The 23260-nt window shown below is 41.1% G+C and overlaps 1 protein-coding gene across 7 annotated transcripts in view; it reads left to right on the forward strand.

The window, feature by feature from the left end:
- SLC37A1 (solute carrier family 37 member 1) overlaps window positions 1–21255 on the forward strand; it is a 36862-nt gene extending 15607 nt beyond the window's left edge. For all 7 annotated transcript variants that reach the window (XM_030957807.1, XM_030957792.1, XM_030957797.1 and 4 more), the window contains 11 exons: window positions 3995–4078; window positions 7864–7974; window positions 9924–10014; window positions 10916–10978; window positions 11773–11858; window positions 12495–12543; window positions 13799–13872; window positions 14689–14767; window positions 16142–16239; window positions 18050–18102; window positions 18738–21255. In XM_030957807.1, coding sequence (XP_030813667.1) covers window positions 3995–4078; window positions 7864–7974; window positions 9924–10014; window positions 10916–10978; window positions 11773–11858; window positions 12495–12543; window positions 13799–13872; window positions 14689–14767; window positions 16142–16239; window positions 18050–18102; window positions 18738–18753 — 804 coding nt within the window. In that variant the 3' untranslated portion in view covers window positions 18754–21255. The remainder of the gene's footprint in view (window positions 1–3994; window positions 4079–7863; window positions 7975–9923; window positions 10015–10915; window positions 10979–11772; window positions 11859–12494; window positions 12544–13798; window positions 13873–14688; window positions 14768–16141; window positions 16240–18049; window positions 18103–18737) is intronic.
- The last annotated feature ends 2005 nt before the right edge of the window (window positions 21256–23260 follow it).

A 23260-nucleotide genomic window follows, 5' to 3' on the forward strand; every position in this document is an offset into this window, starting at 1 on the left:
CATTCCTGGCCCAGTTTTGTACAGGACTGTGCTCACAGGTTGATCTTGTTTCATATTCCCTGAGACTTTGCTCTGTGTTTGTCTCTACTGGAGCCAAAATCTGGAGCAGTTCTTGCTCCAGGCTCCCGGAAACCCTTGGGCAATCAGGTCTGCCACATTTCCAGGTATTTCTTTGGAATAGTAGAGGGGATTGGCAGAGCAGGCCATGAGGTTTCCCATGTCTGAGGGCAAATCAGGGCTGTTGGTGACAGTCCCAAGGGAAGCCCACATGGAAATTGTCTGTACATGTGGATTCATGTGAACCATGCATTTTCTTTGCCAGTCTCACAGGTAGATTGTATAGATTGTACATTTTTTAACCCTTATATTTTCAGATCAGTGTAGTTTTACATTTTGATTAGGAACTGAATGCTCTTGATTCGGAACTGAAGGCAACTTTTGTAGTCTGTGTTCTCTCTTCTTTTCCAGTTAATTTTTTTATCTTCATACGAAGCACTTCTGAATGCTTATATATAAAGGTTCTGAATGCTTTTGATGGTCTGTGGAACCCCTATTCTTATTTTATTCCTGTGAGACAAGGTGGGCTCACACTATGCTCTGTATTTTTCCTTTTTTTTCTTTTTCATTTCTTAGAAGTAACTTCTGTAAATTGTGAGAGTATTTGAAGTGACTCTCATTGCCTGCTGTTAAGAGTCCCATTTTCCTTAGATTTTATATAGTTCAGAGCATTGTTTTGCAGAATATCCAGTTAAGCTTTACGGAAATAAATATTTATTTGTTTCAAATACGCTTTAACTGGAAAGCATAACTAAAGAGCTCTGCACAGTATATTGCTCATATGTCTCAGTGAGCTGGTGTGGAAAATTCTGACATGGACTATCTACCTATCATGATACTTTAAAAAAAATTAGTATTTTAGGAGCAAATTTCCCCAGTTGCAGAAAAGGAGGAGCATTTGACTCAGTCTTCACTGGTACAGCAGCAGGGTCGCTGCCTCAGGCTCACTCTCACTGTGTGGGATGCATTTGACCTCCTGTTTCCCTGGAAACCTCTCTCTGCAGAGCAAAAGGCATCACTTCTCCCTTCCCTATTCCCATTTCACATCTGGAAATCTGGGAGGAGTTTATCACTTGCCTTGGACTCTTTTCAGATAAAGGTTTGCCTTGTCCTGGGGAGCTTTATGTCATTGGAATTGCCCAAATACTTCACTCCTGAGTGGTCTGCAAGGATTCTAAACCCTTGTGGAAGGGGCTCACAGCTTCTGTTCCCAACAGACAGGTGGCCTTAGAAATTATGAAATTTAATTAGGTAGGAGTTCAAGATGTCCAGATGTAGATGTGGTAATGACAGCTTCTGACTGTAAAGAAAAGTGAGTGCTAATTGAAGGGAGGTTGATGTAGTAAAATAGGAAAAAAATATTTAATCTCTTGTACAAGGGATATAATTTAGCAGGTGTAAAATACTTGCTTTTGGTTTGTTTGTTTGTTTATTTGTTCAGTCATTCTGTTCAACCTGAACAACCTCCTGTGCTTTTGCAAATAGTTAGAAATCTTTTTTTTTTTAGGTTTTAAACACACACACTTGCTTTTCTCCTAAGGCTGTGGCAGGTAATTTTGGCCAGGTGTCCTGGGTAGGTGCAGGCAGCTCTGCACTAAAAACTAAATCTCCTTATGGAAGAATGAGGCCAGTTAAATTTAAGCAGCACTAAAATAAATGCTCAGCACGAGGGAAGGGTTTATATTAAGATTGAGAGATCACAGTCCTCTCTGTGTGATGCCAGTCTTGGATGAATTTGATCTGATGTTTATTTGCAGCATGGTCCTGAGGCCAATATTTCCACAGAGTTTGTAGTGGTGAGTAATCTGATTTCATTGAGCTGTCCAAAACCACAGATGGAGAGTCAGGCACAGAGCCTTGAGCGTGTGGTTCTTTCCCTTTATTCTCTGGTTTCCTGGGCTCTGCTTCATTTGCCTGAATTCATCTTGGCTCTGATTTACCCATCTGAAATTTATTTCCAGATAAATACTTGAGGACAATAAAGTGCTTCTAAATGCTGGCATTGGAAGCTTAATCTTGACTTTCTGGAGGGCTGTACCTATGACAAATGCAAGTGAGAAGTCAGTGGGTGTTATTCAGAATTGCTGCACTTCCTTTATGAAAGTTAAAGAGGAGATTTAACTTTTTTTTCCCTCCTTTGGGAAATGTGATTTAGAACTGGTTTTATTGCTTCTCATCTTTTCTCCCTGTGCCTTTTTTTCCCCCCACAGTTACATCATGTTCATACAAACTTGTCTTTGTACTCTAAGAACTTCCTTTGTCTCCACTTTGCATTCCCAGAAAACTTCCCTCCCTTGAACTTCTGCTGCAAAGTGCTTGTGCATTTAAAAATTACCAGGCTGCAATTTTTATCTCCTGGAAAGGAGGAATAAGTTTAAGTATTAAATGTACAGCCTCTCAGTCTAGTCCTTTGCCCCAGAGATTTTCTCCTTACTGTAGTAAATCTTATTTTTTGACAGTCAAATGAAAAAGTCATTCATTTTTCCTCTGCTGAGCTGCTGATTAAAAATGTAGATGACTTGTCACTAGGTGATGGATTTTCTTCCCCGTGGATTCTTGTAAATCACATTTTTGACAAGAGCCAGATTTTCTGTAAGATAAAACTTAAAAATCTGTTTTATCAGACCCTGGGGGCTCAAGTATTGTTGGTTTATTTTGAGGAATGCATGTCCAAAACTGCTTATGCCTCAGCTCTGAACTGAGCTGCAGAACTACCACAGTTTATCCTCAGAAGTATTTTTTCTTCTTAGAAGGATTTGATTGATGAAGGGTAATTTGTGTAAAAAACACTGAAATACATACTTTTGATTTTTTTGGCAGGGGGGAAGAATTGCCCAGGAGATGGAGAGTTCTAAATATACACAATTATTCTCAAAAATCAGTGATTGATTTTGAGCTGGATTGTTCAGTGAGGATTTGCATTCCTTTTTGATTTGTGAGCTTGCGGAGAGGGGTTATTTGGGGCAGAGTTTGTAGGGTTTTTTATTGTTCCATCTTGATTTTTTTTTTCACTGTGGCATCCAGTGTGTGATTAGACACTTCAACATCTCATCCCTGAGGAATTCACAGTGCTTCTTTTGGACTTAGCAATAGGTTGTCCATACCTGACTGCAGACCTACTTTAGAGCTGTATATTTAATTCAGCAGACAAATCTGAATGTCCCTGGTAAATCTTTTTAGACTGAAGATCTCAAAATGGTGTTTTCCAGTGAATGCAGTGAATTCCAATGGTGTTTTCCAGTGAATTTTGGTGTGAACTGACACAGGAATGTACTTGTTAATAAGTGAGGATAAAAAGCAAGTCCATCTGGTGCCTAAAATGTAGATTTTTCTGTCATTTTTTTTCTCCTGGAACTTGCTGGAGGTGCCCAGACTCCTCATCAATACTCCTGTCCACAAAAACACAAGAATTTATGGGCTAAAAGAATTTAGTGTTTCTGGTTTTTTTACTGAATATAAGCTAAAGGGATGAACTTTTCTCTTAAGGGGATTAGGAAAGTGAAAAATCAAGGTTTTTATGAAACAAATCAACTTCTCTAGTTGCTGCTGGAATCATCTGCTCAAAGCAAAAACTGAGTTTGCAATGTTAGCAAGTACAGTAGAGGAAAAAGCAGCTAAAGATGTTGAGAGGGGCATGATTGTGCTCTGAATTCAGCTCCTTCTGTATAAAACCAGTGTGAAATAAGCCTTCAGATTAATTTGTGAGTGCATTTTATGTCCATTGCCATAGGTCTGTGTAAGCACTTGAAAATCTCAAAACACATCAAATTAAAGATGCTCCAGTTGGGTTATGTGTATGTTACAATGCAAAAAAACTTGGTCCAGAGAGATGATTGGCAATAATGTAATCCTTAAAAAAAAAAAAAAAAAAAGGCAGAAAAAAAAGAAAATATAGGTTGTTTTGTTTTGTTTTTGTTTTCTTTTTTTTTTTTTTTAGAGTTCCAAAACCTTCCTGAACGGTGCCTCTCGGTGCAGGATCCCGATGCCAACCTTAAATGCGAAGGAAAATGGCAAACCTCAGGTAAAATAGAAAATTTTGCTGTAAAATAGCACAGACGACTCCTTAAGGCTCACATAAAATATTTACTGTTTGTAAAGATTATTCCTCTTTTTATGGTGCTGAAATCTGCTTCCATCTTCACACACAAATGTAACTTCAGAGGAGGGAACTAAGCATTAGCTGCCATAAATAATGCAAACTGAGCTGTGTGAGATTGCAGTGCTTGCTCAATTGGTCTTTTTTGTTTTGTGATCTTGACACAATTCCATCAAAAATAATGCACTGCAAAATGCTTTAAAGGCAGCCCACTTGAAATATTTAAATTATGTATATTGTGTCCCATCCTTGCAGTCTCACTTCTCTCTCTTTTGCTTTCAAAAGCTGTCTGTACTTAACAAGATTATATGTGGAAATGGAAAGTTCTAAATATACACAATTATTCACAAAAATCTTGCTTAAAACTCATAACCATAAGGGCTGCTATTTCTCACTAGAAAATGAATTCTGGACTTGCCCATTTTGTGGGCAAAATAGCATTTTATCTTGTGATGGACATGAACTGAAAATTTCCGTTTGAAATTTTGTGTCTGTATTCAGTACACTTGGCACATTGTATCCTGAGAGGATAACTTTTTTTAAACTTCTTTCACACTTTTCCAGGAAAATAGAAACTTCCTGTTCTCTTTATCCTTTGCCCGTAGAATAGTAATGAGCATTCACAGGGTTGAATAATCGGTGCTGGTAAAAAAGTTTTGAAATTTTTGCTGAGGAAACACTTCAATACAGCTTAAAAACCCTCTGTACTGAGTTTATCATTTTAGTTTTGAGCTGCCCAGCAACAGTCTCCAGCTCAAAAACCATTTGTCAGTGCTATTTCCTAACCAGCTGGAAGGTAAGGGGAGATGTAAGAATATCAGCAGGTGTATTTAGACAGGATGGAATTTACAGAAGAAATTATTTTAAATGTATGGAAGAAAGGGTGGTGAGGCACTGGAATGAGTAGCCCAGAGAAGCTGTGACTGTCCCATCCTTGGAAGTGTCCAAAGCCAGGCTGGATGGGGCTTGGAGCAACCTGGGGTAGTGGAATGGGGTTGGAATTGGATGATCTTCAATTCCTTTCCATCCCCATCCAATCTGTGATTCTAAATTAGGATGACAGAGCTAAAAACCCACAGAAATCAGCAAATCAGTAGACAGAGATTTCCTTTTTAACTCTGCTACTGCCACCCTGTGAAGGGTCTGCCTAGCCAAGGGTGAGGAAATTGCACCCCTGTCCCACTGTCCCTTGGGAGCAGGACAGAGGGACAACACAGACAGTGAAGTGGGGGAGCTGCTGCCAATCCTGGGAATATCCCCCCCTTCTCTCTCCTCCCTGCCAGCTGGGGTATGTTTGTAATACAGAGTCTCAACAAGGTTTAAAAATAATAAAATCATTAAAACCCCTTCTTTGTTGCTCTTTGGGGCTTCCTGATTTTCTGCCAGTGACAGAAGAACAAGTCGTTCTGTCAGAGCCAAGCTGAACATCTTCCCCTTTTCACTGGGGTTATTTGGAGCTGATTTTCACAGGCAGCTTTTGAGCCTCTACAAACAGCAGATGTTTTGCATTCATGCCTTGGTCTCCAAGCACACTGGAATGGCAGCTTTTACTGGGTTTTCATTGACCTCTGCAATTACTGTAAAAAGGAAGCAAATACTCAGGATCTGCAGTGACTGAAAGCAGAATGTGGTTTTGGCTGCGTGACCTGAATAACTCTGTGCCTTCACTGCTGCTTGTGTTAGCTTGGCCTCTTAAAAATGACACAAAATTGGGGGATAATGAATCCTTCCCCAGAGATCAAGAGCGTGCCATATGCCTAATCATGCTCTAGACAAGCTGGCAAGGCTGTACAAGTCATCTCTGCCAAGCACAAACTGCTGGGTTTATTTATCCTTTAGCTCTGTGCAGCATAAAAACCCCCAAATCATTGACAAAAGTTTCCAGCATGAGTTTAAATAAGTTGTTTGGACTTTGGTCACCGCTGCTGCAATATTTACTCACTCTTCTAAAGCAGATTGAGAGCTGCTTGTCTGAGAAATGAGCAGCATTGCCTCAGACAGTCCTGGCTGGGTTTGCTGTGCTGATTGTGCAGGAGATACTCAGACACCATCTAGAATCCAGTGGGGAGCTTCACTGCTTAAACCCTTTTTTTCTCTCTTTTTTTCCTCTCTCTTATTTTAAAAAAATAGCTTATGATTTGAATTCGTTCTTTTAAAATAGTTCAAGTTTTGAAGTTGCTCCAGTAATTCAGAAGAGAAATATTTTTATGATGATGGAGTGACTCCTGGGCCATGACATAGGTCTGCAGGGCCATGTCACAGGTCCCTAGATGGTTTTTTTATGTCTTCTGGTTAATGCTTTATCACCTGAGCCCAGACACTGGACTCCTGTAAGCCCTACATCCCATCTAACAATCAAATTTAAAATTTGGATGCTGCATGGCAGCTTCTAAAACTGTGCTGAGTGTCTGGGCTCAGGTGTCCAGATGGTTCCCTGGTGCCCTCTCCTAAATGATGTTATTTAAAAACTGAATTTGTTTAGAATCACTGAATGTAAAATAGCAGAATTGAATTTTTCCAGCACTTATGGTTTTTTTCTGCCCCCATCAGCTTAGCAAATATTAATCCAAGTTTTCATCTTTGCAATAAGCACTGGAAATGGCACAGCCTGCTGTTATATCCTTTCTAGCCTGCAGTCAAATATATATTTGAGGCTTGATTCTTCACTGAGGCTTTGTTCAGATGCTGAAGAATTAGGAGAAGGAAGACAGTGTGTAGAATGCATAAACAGGAGAAGTGCACAGCTTGGTAAAGCCTCTCAGCAAGCAGGTGAAAGTGAGGATAGCTACATCCCATCCTCTTTCCAAGTTGGAAAAGAAGTTCTGAGGTTATTTATACCTGACTTTTGGTTTTTTTCTGTGTACAGCTGTAAGATGTAAATTTCCAGTTCTATTCTGAGAGTTCACTTCAGTCTGGTAGAGGATTAAAAATAGCATAAACCCTACTGGCTACATTGGGATGGCTTGTTCTTGTGCAGTGGTAACTTGCTCCACAAGTATTCTTGGCAGCCAGTGGAATTCTTGGAATGAAATCCTTCCTAGTACTAGAAAAGATCTCAGAATTCACAACTTGGGCAATGCTGGTGAACCCCAGGCTTTTATATTTTGGGGATTGCAATGCTCAAATGGAACAGGTTTGAAAAAAAAAAGTAATTCCTTAATATAAAGCACTCACTGTCTGTAACTCATGTGGAAAGATGGTCTGTACTTAGATCAGTCAGTAAGATGATGTTACAGAGCCTGGAAAACTGGCTTAGTATTTGTACAGAAAGAAGATAATACATGATTTTGTACAGAAATGTGTCCTTGTAGAAATTTCTTGTACACAGTGTTGTAGGACTCAGTAGCTTGTCAGCTTTAATTAGATCACATTTATGTAGTGGGGTGAGGGAAGATTGGGAACTGTTTTGTTCCATGGAATATGTTCTTAATATGTGGGGGTTTTGCATCTTGAAATTGTTCTTCAATAGAACAGAAACTTGATTCTATTATGGAGTGTTTGCACACAGATACCACCTGATATTCTGAATGTAGTCTCTGCTCGCTCTGTGTACTCTGGCTATCCACACCAAGGCCTTTTTAAAAGCTGCCACTTTTGTGACAAACTAGGTTCTTGTTTCTAAAAATTATTTTGGAGCTGTTTGATTTCTTGATACATACTTTGTTTTTTGTTCTCTTCTCTCTCTTACCTGTTGCTGGGGGATGTTGCAGGATGCAGAGATGCAGCATTTACTCAGTGACAGTGAGAACTGCAGCGTGGCCACTGGGGAAGGAAGGCATGGGACATCAGCCATCAGCTTCCTTGGGGCCCTGAGGATACCTGTGAGTGCCTGTGCTGCTCCTTTTCACAATCAAGTTTTGCCTCAGAATTCATGTTTCCATGAAGTTCTGGGTGGCACAGTGTGGTGGTGTTTGAGGGTCCCCAGGATAAGGGAAGAGATGAGAATCTTGAATCCATATTTCAGAAGGCTGATTTATTATTTTATGATATGTATTATATTAAAAGAAAATTATATACTAAAACTATACTAAAGAAAGAGAAAGGAGATATCAGAAAGCTAGAAAGGAACGAATAATAAAAACCTGTGACTGCTCACAGCCTTGACACAGCTGGCTGTCATTGGTCATTAATTAAAAAGAATTTCACATGCTGGGTAAACAATTCTCCAAATCACATTCCAAAGTAGCAAAACATGGAGAAGCTGAAGCTTCCCAGCTTCTCAGGAGAAAAGATCCTGGCAAAGGAATTTTTCAGAAAATATGTCAGTAATGGGACAGTAGTGGGTATTAACTTCATACCACAGTCTTGAAATGTAAGGGCTTTGGGCTTGATTCATTTGGAGGAAAGGAGGCTGAGAGGGAACCTCACTGCTCCCTGCAGCTTCCTGAGGAGGGGAGGTGGAGGGAGAGCTGCTGATCTCTCTCTGATGATGTTCAATGGGCATTTGGATAATGACTTTATCAGTGTGCTTCAACTTGTGCCAGCCCTGAAGGGGTCCAGCAGTGGGACAGGGTGGTTGCTGTAGGTCCCTTCTGACTAAAATTGTTTATTCTGTCCTAAAGTCTGGTCTAAAAGTTGACTGAACCTAATGACATGTAGCTGTTAAGGGTGGAATAGCAAACTGAGTCCATAAGTACTTCTGTGTGTCAGAACTTCCTTCTATGGCTCCCCTTTTTACATTCCTCAGCAATGTTTTAAAAAGCTTAAATCTTAAAATCTCTTGTCTGAGAAGTTTCAGGCAGCCCAAACATTTGGACTGCTGGTAAAGGAAAGGAAGTTTCCTCATGGTCAGAATCTGTCATTTTTGATTTTCCTCTTGAACTGAAGCCTGAATGCAGAGTTAAGGATTATTTGCAGATTGATTTGGTCCACGTGTAGAGTTAAAAAAGATCCTGCAGTCAACCACTGTATTCCTGCATCTTCTCATGTTCAGTCTGGTCCTCTACTGTTTTTCCTGTAGTAGAGTGGAGTTACTTCCACTGGGTGAAAAATTGCTGCTGCTGCCACCTGGGATCTCTGAAACCCTGTGGGATTTGTCCTGCCTGGTGTTGGGAAGGGTCCCAGCTGCATGTGGAGTGTGTGTGCTGTTCCTCAGGGTAACTGCAGCCCTCCGTACCAGGGATTTAAGAAATCTGCTTTCAAACAAGAAGTTATCAGATGATGAAGGGAATGAAGATGGGATAGTTTAGCAGCAGCTCTGTGCACTAAATGCACTTCTATGTGCTCAGCAGGAAAGAAGATGGAGCAAGTTAGAGCTTTTGCAGTCTGTGATGTGCTCTTACCACATTCTGATCTGAACTGTGTCACACTGGTTTACTGACTTTTTACAGAGCTGAACAATAAGGGAACAATCTTGAACCCATCTGAAGGAAGGAGATAAAGAGCCCATAAATGTGCCAGTTTCTCTGGAACACACTCCAAACCTGCTATAATGCTGTATAACAACTTTACTTAAGGGAAATAAGTGGTGCAGATGTTCCCAAGCAGTGTAAAATCCTTCCTGTTCATTTCTGTGTTCTCTGCTCAGGTTACTCAGTACCATTTTAGTGTTCTCTCTTCAGGCAGTTCAGTACAATTGAAAGGAAACATGTAAGTAAAATACCACAGTCTGCTCAGAGTGCAAGCTTTGTGCTCTCAGGGGAAAAATGCTTCTTTGGAATTCATGAGAGAAAAAGAGAAGCCTAAATGCATGCTAGAAACCATTTTTATAATGGTCTGTGAAAGCAAATAGCTCTAAGATACTAACTCCCTGTTTTCATTATTCTCTCAGGGAGTTGTGGAGTTCTCTCTTTGTCTCCTGTTTGCAAAGCTGGTGAGCTACACTTTCCTCTTCTGGCTTCCCCTCTACATCACAAATGTGGGTGAGTATTACAGGAAAGGGATGCTGAGTTATGGCTGGAGAGTCTCTGCAAATAGGAGCTTGGAATAAATAAGAAAATAAACATTACTGCTTCTGAAAGAGGCTTTCTCTGCTGCAGGAGCAGGGGAGTTGTAAGTCACCAAGCAGGTTTATGAATTCAGTGCTATGAGAGGGCATTTTCAAAACAAACAGAAGTGTCTATAATTCAGTAATTGCGGGCATAAATGCTGTCTCTTGCAAACAAATCAAAAAGTTTTACTTTCTAACAATATTTAAGACTGAAGTGTCCTATTAAAATATACACAAAATAATGTAAATGAGTTTCTTTATCTGTTCAGTAATGCAGTTTTGATTTTTTTATGCTTTTAGAGTGCAAGATGAACCAACTATTTAGCAAGGTCTGTTGTGAAAGAAGAAGGGGTAATGATTTTAGACTGAAAGAGGGTAGATTCAGACTAGATATAAAGAAGAAATCTTTTGAATGAGGGTGGTGAAATGGTACAACAGGCTGCCATAGAACCTGTGGATGCCCCATCCCTGGGACATTCCAGCTCAGGCTGGATGGCACTCTGAGCTCTGATCTCATTGAAGATGTCCCTGCTCATGGCAGAGGGGTTGGACTGGATGACCTTTGAAGATCCCTTTCAACCCAGACAATTCGGTAATTCTGTGATTATAAAAGTGGTAAAATGTCTCTTCCAGTGAGAATAATTGTGTTCAAAAGTCTGTGTTGCTGAATACCTACTTCTGTTCTTACTTCTTTTATACAACATCACCTTATTGTGGATTATCTGAATGAAGAATTCTGCTGTAAGATGCCTTTGTCCTGTCATTACAAGACTGCTGAGATTTCCATGTTTTATAGTCCAGAAATGAGACAAATGTTTTGCTTCTCTCACCAGAGCATCTTGATGCCAAAAGAGCTGGGGACCTTTCTACACTGTTTGATGTGGGTGGGATCTTTGGTAAGTTTTAATTTTATTTCACTCCTGATCACACCAGTTCAGGAAAGGCTCTGGTGTACCCAGCTTACATATTTTATAGTTCACATTCATTGTTTCTACTGTAGAAGAGTAGCAGTAAAGGTACTGAGCTGAGAGTTGAAAAGTGAAAATCTAGTAAAATACCTTCACAGCCAGTGCTGCTGCCCAGTACAGATCAGAATAGACAAATTATGGAATCTTTTATCTCCATCAGCTCTGGCCCATGAGTCTTGGTCATCACCCATCAAAATACTTCTTTTTGTCAGTCTAACTTAAGATTAGTGGTTAATGGCCACAGGTGTTTTGGTTTGTTTTTTTCCTTGATGTCTTATAGAACTGTATGTGATAAAAATGGGAGATCATAATAATAATAATGACTAGGCTCTTCCTGTATCATTTTCAAGGTGACCAGTGAATAAATTTTCATGCCAATGCAGACAGTTTAGTTTGTTTCCCTGGCTGCAGAGAACCAAGTTTTCTATTGCATGTGAGAAATTAAGAGACCAGTGAGTGGACACCAGAGCTTCAGCAGCAGGGCCATGTGACACCTGGTAAAAGGCTTTTTGCCTTGGATATTTGGAATAAATAATGAGGAGGAACAAGTGTCTGCTTCTGTTCTGTTCAGGTCAAAAGTGGTTGGGTTCATGAGGATGTTGCTGTGTGAATTGTGTAACTATGCAGCAAAAAACACTGCATTCTGTTTCATTAAATTAAACTGATGTCTTTTGTGCAAAACACACCCTGAATGTTTTCCTCACACCTGTGTGTTCTTTCAGGTGGCATCTTGGCAGGTCTGATTTCAGACAGGCTGGAGAAGAGAGCATCAACCTGTGGAATGATGTTGCTGCTTGCAGCACCCACAGTAAGAGCCTGCCCCCGTCCCACAGCTGTGACACCATTCCCTGGACAGTTGTGCAGGCACCATCTCCCAGCCTGGATCTAAAGAGTCCAGGCCAGATTAAAAACTGGCATGAAAAGTTGAGCAAGTATAGATACTGGGGTTACACAAGCTGACAAGCCTATTCACTAAACAAGTCTAATGTATTTTTTTTGTTACAGAATATATGGAAAGTTTCACTCTCTTGTAAAATTTGATGTTCAGTTGTTAGCTAGAATTTTAGGCTAAAAGGCTAAAATTTCTGAGCTGTAATTGTTGGAAAACCAGCAGATTGACATGAGAGAGACATTTTTATTTGATTTTTTTCATGCGTTGTATTCTGTGCTGTGTTGAGGCTGCAGTTGGAGAATTTAAAATTGAATGGTCCCATAACACAGCCCTTCCTTCTGAAAGGACATAGAGGAATGGGATCCTACCCCTTATCTCCCTTCTGTGTCCAATCAAACAGTCATTCTACTGTGGCCTAAAGGGGTTTAGTAAAACCCGGAACTGTCATGTAATACCAGCTAAGATATCTTGTAGTTAACATAGGGGACAAATGGGGAACCCAGGATTAGTTCATATGTTGGTATTCTGAGTGCTTATTTATTCTCTTTCCAGCTCTACATGTTCTCTGCAGTCAGTAAAATGGGCCTTGAGGCTACTGTGGGTGAGTATTTTTAAATTGTTCTGCTTAGCTTTCCATGAACTTTGCATTTATGAATTTATGACCTTTGATGCTCTTTCCTTTTTTCCCCTTTGTTTTCTATTTTATCTTTTCCTTGGAGGAGGAAGTATGGAATCAAATTCTTAAATTTGGTCTTGTAGGCTTTTTACAGGTTGAAGTAGGGAGATAGAAAATGAGTAAGAGGTGACAAGAGAACAGATCTAATTAATATCATTACTCTTCCTGGAGCTTGTTTTGTCAGCACAGGTTTTTTTATATCCCTTGTGCCAGATGTCAGAGATGTTTAAATATTGCCTGTAGTACTTTTGACAGCAGCATTAACTTCACTTGAATAGGCAGAATTCACCTGTGGCTTTGTGTGTGTTACCTCAAACCAGAAATGGGAACAGGAGTGAGGCAGTGCTGTCTCACCTGCCTGAAGGGCTCCTTCACTTTCAGGGTTCTCTGTTGCCCTACAAGGAGAGAAGGGATTTGTGGGTGTATCTTGTGAGCAACCCCTGCCCTCGTGGCCAGTTTGGTCAAATATTCCACTTTCTGTGACCTCCCAGGATCAGTAAAGACCCTGGAAAATGCTTTTGTCTCAGCCCCATCTTCTGGTATGTTTGAGAATTCACATCATGGAGTGAGCACTGAAAAGAGAGAGGAATGGATGTTGTTTTTTTTTTCCTTTCCCAGTTCTGTATTGGGTCAGGGGAGCCAGGGAAGGATTAAACCATTTGGGAGCCATGGGCTGTGATGTCTCCTGTTGTTATAGTGAACAGTTTCTCCTGCAACTCTGTGGCATTCACATTCTCTGAAAAATCCCTTTGCCCAGGATTTTTTTCCCTGGGAAGCTGAGAGGCCTCAGAGAAAAGGAAAACAATTCTTATCTCATTTGCTTCTCCTGTGTTGTGCTCATGTGGAATGTGTTTGGAGATTGTTTACCCACAGGTGATTGTTTCATTGCATTCTACTGTGAGTTGTATTCACTCTTTGGCCAATTAGGGCCAAGCTGTGTTGAGACTCTAGAAGGAGTCACCAGTTTTCATTATTATCTTTTTAGCATTGTGTAAGTATCCTTTCTGTACTCTTTAGTATAGTTTAGTACAGTATTCTTTAATACAATGTAGTATCATTAAAATAATAAATTAGGCTTCTGAGAGCATGGAGTCACATTCATCATTCCTGCCTTCATCGGGGCACCCCACAAATACAATACATCTCACATTTTCTTTTTTTTTTTTTTCAATTGGAACAGTGATGCTGCTTATCAGTGGTGCCCTGGTGAATGGCCCTTATGCCCTGATCACCACTGCTGTCTCTGCTGACTTGGTGAGTTTGGCTTTCCCTGTGACATTTGGCCTCCAGAGAGAGCCCTTTGACTTCTGCAGGGTCACCAGGGAAGGGGCTGCCTTGGCCCAAAGCAAAGGAGTAAGGAGCTGGGAAGAGGCAGTGCTGAACTCAGCCACTGAGAATTGTTTCAGAGTTTGTGTTTTAGTATGAGTGCCATGCTTGTGAGCAGCTTCTAAATTATTCTTGACCACTCACAAGACTGTGGGTGACAGCCCAGATTGAATCTGAAGGTAGAATGCAAAGCCAGGCCTCTGTACAGGTGCCTTGGCCCCTTTTATATTTTGCATTTTTAAATGATTTTGGGAGCTGTAGCTGTGTGAGACATGAGCTGGTGATTTAATTCCCATCAGAAAGTTATATCTGGCACAGACCTTAACACAAGTAAAGGTGTGTGAAAATAAAAAGTCCAGGTACTTAAGCTGCCAGCACTTCCAGCAGGATCGGGTCTGCCAAGTCACAAATGCCATGTGAAAACACCAACATTGCTCAGCAGGGAGACCTTGGAAGTTTGTTTTGTAATGTGTTGATCCTTTAGGGCAACACGCAAGAGGCAAAAGTCCTCTTATTGTCTTTAGTGCAGGGATATTTTAAATACAGGACAAGGAGAAGGGCAGAAGTTTCCAAGCATCTGCTGGAGCCCTGTCCTTGGCAAGACCGAGGTGACCCCAGGCAGTGCCCACTTCATCCTTGGCCTTGAGGCATCTCCCCAGCACAGAGCCCATGGGAGGGGTGGGAGATGGGTGCTGTTATCAGGGCTCAGCTCAGGGTGGGTCTGAGCCATCTCTGTCCCTCCAGGGTACCCACAAGAGCCTGAAGGGGAACGCGAGGGCCTTGTCCACGGTGACGGCCATCATCGACGGGACAGGATCTGTGGGTAAGCCAGGGCCTCCTGCCCCAGCTCTGACAGCTTACAACAAAGCATTTCCAAAAACTGGGCTCTTCAGGTCACATTGCCAGGACTCAGTTTTGGAAATGGGGAGTAGCACAAACTTCTCCTGAAACATCCAGTGGTCCCACAGCTGAGGGTGGGAGGAAGGGGGATGTCACCGACATATTTTCTGAAAAATACCTGTGCCAGGAATTTTCTCTTGAGAAGCTGAGATGCCTCAGAAATGAAATGTAAGCAATAATTATCTGATTGCTTGGAATGTGGTTTGGAGGTTGCTTACCAACAGGTGCATCTTTGGTTGGTTCCATGTGGATTGTTTTTACCTGATGACCAACCATGGTCCAGCTGTGTCAGACTCTGACACAATAAAATCAGTCACAAGATTTTATTATCATTCCTTGCTAGCCTTCTGATGTCTCCTTTCTCTTTCTTTAGTGTAGTTTTAGTAGATAATTTTCTTTTAATATAATATAATATCATAAAATAATAAATCAGCCTTCTGAAAAATGGAGTCAAGATTCTCATCTCTTCTGTTGTCCTGGGGACCCTCAAACACCACCACAGTGGGGGATCACTGTGATGCCTTAAGTTTTAGCTTTCATATTTTACAGATCCTGTACTGCATTAGTATAGAACTCTGAACTTCATATAAAGTGATAACAAGTCTTTTGAGACAAAAAAAAAATCCTTTTCCAACCCAAGAACCATTGCAGCTTCAGGTCCAAAAAGTGTAAACAATAGCAAATTGAGGAGAGCAATCTGGGAGGATGGGACTGCATAACCTGAAGCTATAATTGGACAATTAACCCCAATATGGAAATGGACCAAAACTTACAAAAGTGTGAAAACTCCTGTCCATCTTGGGTGTAGCCCTGGCCAGGCTCTTGTACTGCCCAAGGTGCATCCTTTGAAGGCCTTTTTAATAAATCCCTGCTTTATTCCTTTAACACTGCCCAGCCTCTGTTCCAGGCAGCCTCTCAAGGCATCAACTGGCACTGGGCACAGACAGCAAAAGGAGATGGCACTGGGCTGTCCTGCTATCAGGGATGTTTTATTTATGCCCTCCATGTAGGAGGGAAAACACAGTAAAATTCAGCTTAATTACAGGATGAGCATTTTTTGAGCCAAAGGCAGATGTTTATCACACATCTAACTCTTCCAGCTTCCCATCTGTACCAGTAATGTTTTGCACTTATGGGGACTTTTTAATACATCAGGTTAATACTGAGTTAACTAGGTGGAGAAATGGATGCTCTAATTCAGAATAACTACATTTCAGTACAGTGAATCTTAACATTGCACAGCTCTGAGAGTGTGTAATATAAAATGCCAAAATATGATGCCAATATTATATTTCAGGTGCAGCTCTGGGGCCTCTCCTGGCTGGCCTTATTTCCCCTTCTGGTTGGAACAATGTGTTTTACATGCTCATGGTGGCAGACGCATGTGCCTTGCTAGTAAGTCTAAAAATTTAGATGATGTGTATTTCCTCTGTGCTAAACTATCCCAAAATGCAAATTGTCCCTTTGCCATTTCAATATCCTGTGTTGTATTACACTTCCAGTGGTGTAGGAGATTTTCAGTCTAACAGCAAATTTGCTTGTTTTGAAATTCTCATCTAATTTTAATCAAAAGTGCAGATCAGTTCTGATGAACTTCAGTTCCTGAGCAAATAGCCAGCTGTTAATTGCTGGCTGAACAGCTTAGAGAGGCATAATTGCAAGTAAACCTTCACATTCAGACCTAGAAGTTGCCTCAGATTCCACTCACGGAAAAATCACTTCTGTTGTCTTTAGAGCCAGTTTCTCAAAGCCATAAAAAAACATTTCCTACACTGCTGTATCACCAAAATCACCCTGATAATGAAGCTGTTGAAAGTTAATACATCACATTTTCCAGATGGGCCCTGAGACAGCTGCACTAAATTAGGTGAAGAACTGGCAGTCCTGGCTTTTGACAGTAACCAGGAGCAGATATCTGGGGAAAGAAGAGAAGAGCACACAGATGCTGGCTTGGTCCAAAGCATTGAGCTCTGGGCTCCTGCAGAGGAGCTGAGAGCATCAGACCATTCCCTTCCTGACACTAGAAAATCAGGAAGACTTTGAGTTACAACTTGAGGCTTTTTTTTTTTCCTAAATTCAATTTAAACCCCTATTTTAAAACTAATTTTTTTTTCATGTTTAAGAGTAATTCTCTGGAAATTAAATAAATAAATTAGATGAGTTAATAGCTGAAGTGTGTTGCCACTGGTGGTCAGCAGCTTGTTTCAATATTTGGTATTTCATGCTGCAGAGTGAGGCTTGGAAGGTTGTCATATTTTTCCTAGATAAAGTTCACATTGTTTTTCTCTTACAGTTATTGATTAAAATGAAAAAATGCCACATTTCTTTGAGGAATCAATTAAAACACCTTTGCAAAGCTCTGGTTTTGAGGGATTTGGCTCTGCAGTTGCAATAAATCCTTTTTTGCATAGCTGTTCTGCTTTTCCTGGTTTTTGCAGTGCAGCATGAGGATCATTTGACCTGTGTTCAAATGTTATTTCTCCAAGGATACCTGGAGGGGGCTCTGTCCTCTTATGTGGCACTCAGTTCTGTCATTCTTGGCCACTTCTGTGCCTCTGAAAATATTTAACTTCTTAAGACATTCATACTTAACAGCAGTGAGCAAACTTAATTTACAATAGTGAGATTCTGAGGATGACATAACCTGAAATAGTGAGGAACCCTGAAAGCTCCAGTTCTGTCTTTAATGTACATGAGAACCATCAAATTGCATTTGTAAAATCACTTTCCTGCTATTATCTGAATAATCCTTTTAAAGTGCATTGAAATCCCTGATGCTGCACAGACAATTAAATGTGACTGTCTGTACCCACCGTGACTAATTGTGGGAATAAAGCTTTTCACACACAGTTGTTTTTGCAAATAGCAGCTAAAATTTCTTTCTGACCCGTTTTCTTGAAGCCTCGGGGTCCCTCTGCTGGTTTCTTTACAAATTTGCTGGTAAAGTAACCAGAAAACCATTGTGGTTTTTATGAAGAAATTGATCTCTCAGATGCAAAAAGGAAATTATTTTCCTCTTGCCTGCTTGTTGTGAAAGCTCCTTTTGCAAACATTACTGAGCATCTGTAAATTTATTTTTTTTAAATGAGTTCAGCATTGTAGGGTAATGTTTAAAATGAGAAACTCTCCAAATAACAATGAATAATTCTGCTTCTTGTTTATCTAAAGGATGATACTAAAGGAGATTTTGTGATTGCTTTTGCAGCTCTTACTCCGTCTTATCCAGAAGGAACTTCAGTGTCATGCAGATCACACCCTGTAAGTGTTTTTTATGGCTGCTGCTCTTTAATAACACCTTGAAAACACATTTCTAAGCCTTCCATATATAGCCATAAATGATCATTAAGGGTGGAAAAACTCTCCAAGATCAATTCCAGCCTTTGTCCCATAATATCTAAATGTAGACTGGACGCATTAAGGTTTGTGTAGATCAGTTTCTGTCTGGTTTAATTCTGCTTCAAAACTCAGTTTGATGTTTTCAAACCATGGACATTTTCATTTATAACATCTTCTTTCAAAAAATATCTTAAAACACACCTCTGTCACAGTCTCTTGTTTGTGGAGGTTTTTTTTCCCAAATATTTAATCCTCCACGGGTTTCATTGTGCAGGTGGGGAATTGCCTGCCCTGTGTTTCATAATAGTTTAAAATGTAACTTTTGGAAAAAGTTCTCCTTAAAGAAAAGGGTGATTGTGAATTTACAGTATTTTGAATTAAGAAAAAAAATCACTGAATCCATATACAAAATCTAAATTGAGCCCCTTGATTGCAGAATTTTGGAGAAGTAAAATGGAGAGAATAGAAAAATGCACAGCAGGGGCTGGATGCTGCATTCTGGTGCCTGTTCTGCCTCACACCTCAGCTTTTCCTGCCTGGTTGCTTTTCTTCCCCAGGTTCAAAGAGCACTGAGCTAGCAGAGCTGGGATGAGGAGGGTGCCAGTGGATGGAGCTGCTCCCTGAAAACCCAACCCCATGGGACACCTGATTCTGTATTTGAGGGGTCTCTGTGTGGTGAAGAGCCTTGCAGGTTTGCTGGGAGCAGTGTGAGACGTGGTAAATCCCTGGAGCTCTGATTTTTGCACATGAATAAGTACCTCAGGATGGCCACTGCTCATCAGAGAAGAGATGGGGACTTGGGGAAGGCTTCAGCAGCACGCCTCAACTGAGCCAAAGAGAAATACCAAGTGCCTTTTTTATTTCTTTTGATAGGATGTTTTTAATTGAAACTATGAACTGTGTAATTGCCAACAATCGAGGCAAAGCTAGAGGAGGAGGAAGTTGAAATTTTAGCAGTCTGTGAGGGTCAGTGTCCCAGGGTCAGTGAGCAATGTGTCTCTTATGTCATCTGTGTACACTGAGAGCATCACTTTATAGAGGGCAATATCAGCTGGTTATTAAGATGTGCTGCTGTTAGGGTTTGAAGCTGCTCACACAATAATCACCTGGCTGTGTTATTAGTGTTTAGCTCCACTTCTACTTCCCAAGGACAGCATCCAGCCTTTTGGTAGGTTATAAAAAAAGAATTTACCCTTCCTGTGTACTGCAGTTAGCAGTTTTCACAGATCCTCTGGATGGATGTTAGTCCTCCATTAGGATTAGGCAAAAAAAAATTTAAAAGGAAGAAAAAAAAAGAGTCCTAAGCAACAAAAAGCAGTTTATGAGTCAGAATTTCTAGTGGGGGCTCTAATGGTTTTTCAGGGCATTATAAAATGGTTTAAAATTGTGCATTTTAACTTCCCTGCCAGGCTGGGCTGACATGAGAGGGGTTTCTTTGGGGTGGCAGAGAGCTGTGAGCTGTGCTGTGTGAGCAGCACAGGACTGAGCAGATGGAGCTGCTCTGGTGCCCACTGGCACAGGGTCCCTGTTGGTTCCAGTGCTGGGTGTGCACGTGGAAATCATCATCAGATCTGGGCCTTAATACCCAGAAATCTCTCTCAAGTGGCTCTGGGTTTCAGATTTGGAGCCAAAATATCAGAGAAGAACAATTACCTGTGTGGGTGGTAGTTTGTAAGAGAACATTTGAGTACCTAGTGCTACCCAGAAAATAGATGGTGTGATGTCTGCAGAACATATCATTTCTTTGTACAGCTGTCTGCTTTGCAAACAGAATGTTTCTGTGATTTTATTTTGCCTTTTTTTAAGATGTACAAAGTGAAAAGAAATCTTTTTTTGTATGGGGTGTTTATACTTAGATCACAAATATTAGGTAATTTAAACTGTGTGTTACCCTTAATTGTATTTATTAAAGCTCCAGGCCTTTGTCTCACTCTATGCTCTTAAGTTTTGTGAGACAGTGCAAGAGTCTTTACACTTGATTAGCAAAACACTTTAAAAGCCCTGCAGAATATTCAGGAATGTCCCATCAGCTGCTGCTAACACTTAATTTCCAGGGCTGTTTTGTACCTGCTCAGTCTTTGAGTTGCTTCTGCTGGTTTCATCCAGCAGGTGCTTCATGCTTGACGTGGGCAGTGTCAGAATGGGCTCATTTTTATCTGTTTAGCTGAGCAGAGGTGCAGGGATGACCCCACAGGGACTTAGGGAAGGTGCCAGGTCCTTGCAGGGAGCTCTAGGAGGGTCCTGTCCCTGCACTTAATGGATGGGAGGTTGACCTCACACATTTTGAGTAAACCAGGGGAGATTCTCAACAACTGAGTTCAAAAATCTGTTCTGTGCTTGGGCTGTGGTTAAATGTGACAGAATTGTGCAGCAGTGTTACTTGGAAGGGTTTCCATCCTCCTGGAATGGGAAACTGCTCCTGGAATGTCCAACTGCTCCTCACTGAACCAGGCTGAACCTGGGGCACTGCTGAAACAGCCTCTGATGGGGCAAAAATAACATTGCAACCCCAAAACAGCTGTCCTGGCACAACTTCAGTGCCTGTGTGGGGAGGGAGAGATGGATGGAGGACCACTTCAGCTGGGGATTCCAGTCCCCTTCCCCAAAAATGTAGAGCTTTATAATAGTTTACTGGAACAGTTCAAGCTCTGCTGCACTCACATTTTGAGAAGCTGTCCCCTGTGGGCTGAAGTCTGATGTTAAAAAGCTTTTGGTTGTATTTCTGAAGATATTTAAGTGTGTTTTGGGTTTTACTTGTTGGGGCTGCTGCTGCTGTTATTTATTTATTTATTTGAATAGCTTTTGCACTGCAGTGACTCGGGTCTGGGGTAATGACAGATTACATTTCAGTTCCTCCAAACTACAAATTTGTTGGACAAAAATATTTGGTTTTCTATTTTAAAAAACTCTAAAGGTCCCCCAAGATAGTGAATAAACTGTGTGTTTTGTTAGTAACAGGTGTTTATATCTGGAAAGGGGCAAGACTGACAAAATTTTGTATGTCAAAATGTGAGTGACCAGTAGGTACAGCCAAATTTAAATGCAACTGCAGGGTTGATTTGTTGGTTTTTTTAATGCTGATTATTGTGAATTTTATCCATTCACCATTCTGTGTTGAATAAAAATAGATTCTATTCTAAACAGAGAAGTGTTGAGTACTTTATCTTTTACCATCTCCATGAAGAAATGCTCCATTTATTGGTTGGAAGGACAGACATCCCTGCTGGGACATTTGCTTGAGTCAAATTTGTGCTGAGTGTGGCTCCTATAGTGACTTTTAAGGTGACTTTTTTGTTGTCTGCTTTGCTTGCTCTTCAGTGTATATGGAATTGACGTGGAAAAGCTTCATCCTTTCTCTCTAGCATTGATCATCTCCAACTTTTATTGTCTTGATTCTGTTAAAATGTTTGTGGGGATTTTTGTGCCTCTGCCTGACATACAATGTCCAAACCACAGATGCACTGGGGAAAAAATTATTGGAAAGGAAACCAACTTCTGGTTACAGAATTTCTGATCAAAATGTGCCCGAGGTGCCTCCTAGGAATAGGCAAATAATAGCTGGGGTGCCTTATAAAAGGAGGGAGACTCAAATCCCAATTTCTGTTCTGCCTGATGGGGAGCAGGAGCCTCCCTTGTGAAAATCTTTGTGAAAGCCCTGGCTGTTGCTGGACAGGCTGAGGGGGTTTGTATGTAGAAGGGTTATAGGGTGAGAAGAAATTAAAGAAGAAAGGACAGAAGTGTTGTGTTCATAAATTGCTTTGTGACTCCTGTTGCCTCTAAGTTCTACAAACCCACTCTGTGCACCAAGACTTAATCCTGTGTGTTTTGCTAGTAAGGGAAATTCCAGAAGGGATTCTGCCATTCCTTTAAGGAGATTATTGCATGTGCTTCTGGCACAGCATCCTTAGAATGGGATGGGAATCCTCCACGTGTGCTGTGCCAAGGCTGTGCTGCCTCAGACTCTGGCTGAACTCGTGTTTGGGCTCAGCTCTTTGGTTGCTGCTGGAAGGTTTCTGCAGCAACTGATGCCTGGGGTTGTTTGTGCTGCTCAGGATTAGGCAGGTGTAAGAGGGTGTAAATGAAACCAGAGGGTGTTTAGAGCTGTTGGAGGCTGGTGGATTTCATACAGAATGAATTTGGGGTAGGCTGATCACAATTCCATCAAATGATGAGCCCCAGGATGGGGAATGGTGGCAATCTGTGCTCTGAACTACATTTATGGCCTGTGTATTATGTAAATGTTAGATTAGATTATGTCATGGTTTGTCCCAAGCTCTGACAGGATGTTCTGATTGCTGACCTGTGCCCTTTTCACCTTGGAGCAAGGCTGGTTGGGTTTTGTTTTGCTCTCTGCTGAGCCAGCCAGGGGATGTGGTGGTGTTCACAGGGGTCTTAGGATGAGGGAAGAGATGAGGATCTGACTCCATGTTTCAGAAGGCTGATTTATTATTTTATTATATATATGATATTAAAACTATACTAAAAGAATAGAAGAAAGGATTTCATCAGAAGGCTAGCTAAGAATAGAAAAGGAATGATAACAAAGGCTTGTGACTGACCAGACAGTCGAAGATGGCCAGACTGTGATTGGCCATTAATTAGAAACAACCACATGAGACCAATCACAGATGCACCTGTTGCATTCCACAGAAGCAGATAATCATTGTTTACATTTTGTTCCTGAGGCCTCTCAGCTTCTCAGGAGAAAAAATCCTAAGGAAAGGATTTTTCAGAAAATATCATGGCTACAAGGGGATAGTGGGGACGCGTCCTGCCTCGCTGTCACAGCCTGCAGGGGATGGTGGGGACATGGGACATGTCCTGCCCTGCTGTCCTGATGGTGGGGACATTTGCTGCCGGGCTGAGTTAAAAATGTGACAGCCACCCTTATGGCTAGGAGAGGGAAGGGAGGGTTTAGCTGCTGGTAGAATTCAGCCTCGTGTCCAGTGTCCTTAAATGCTGGGTTATGTCTCACTGCCCCGGAGTTTCATAAACTGGGGTGTTATAAAGTGTTACTTGTTTTCTCCTTTGTCTCCCTTCTTTTGGGTAGTTTCCAGTTTGGAATAAGGAGATAATTAGT

The sequence above is a fragment of the Camarhynchus parvulus genome, chromosome 1 (assembly GCF_901933205.1).
Source record: "Camarhynchus parvulus chromosome 1, STF_HiC, whole genome shotgun sequence".
In the NCBI taxonomy this organism is placed as follows: domain Eukaryota; kingdom Metazoa; phylum Chordata; class Aves; order Passeriformes; family Thraupidae; genus Camarhynchus; species Camarhynchus parvulus.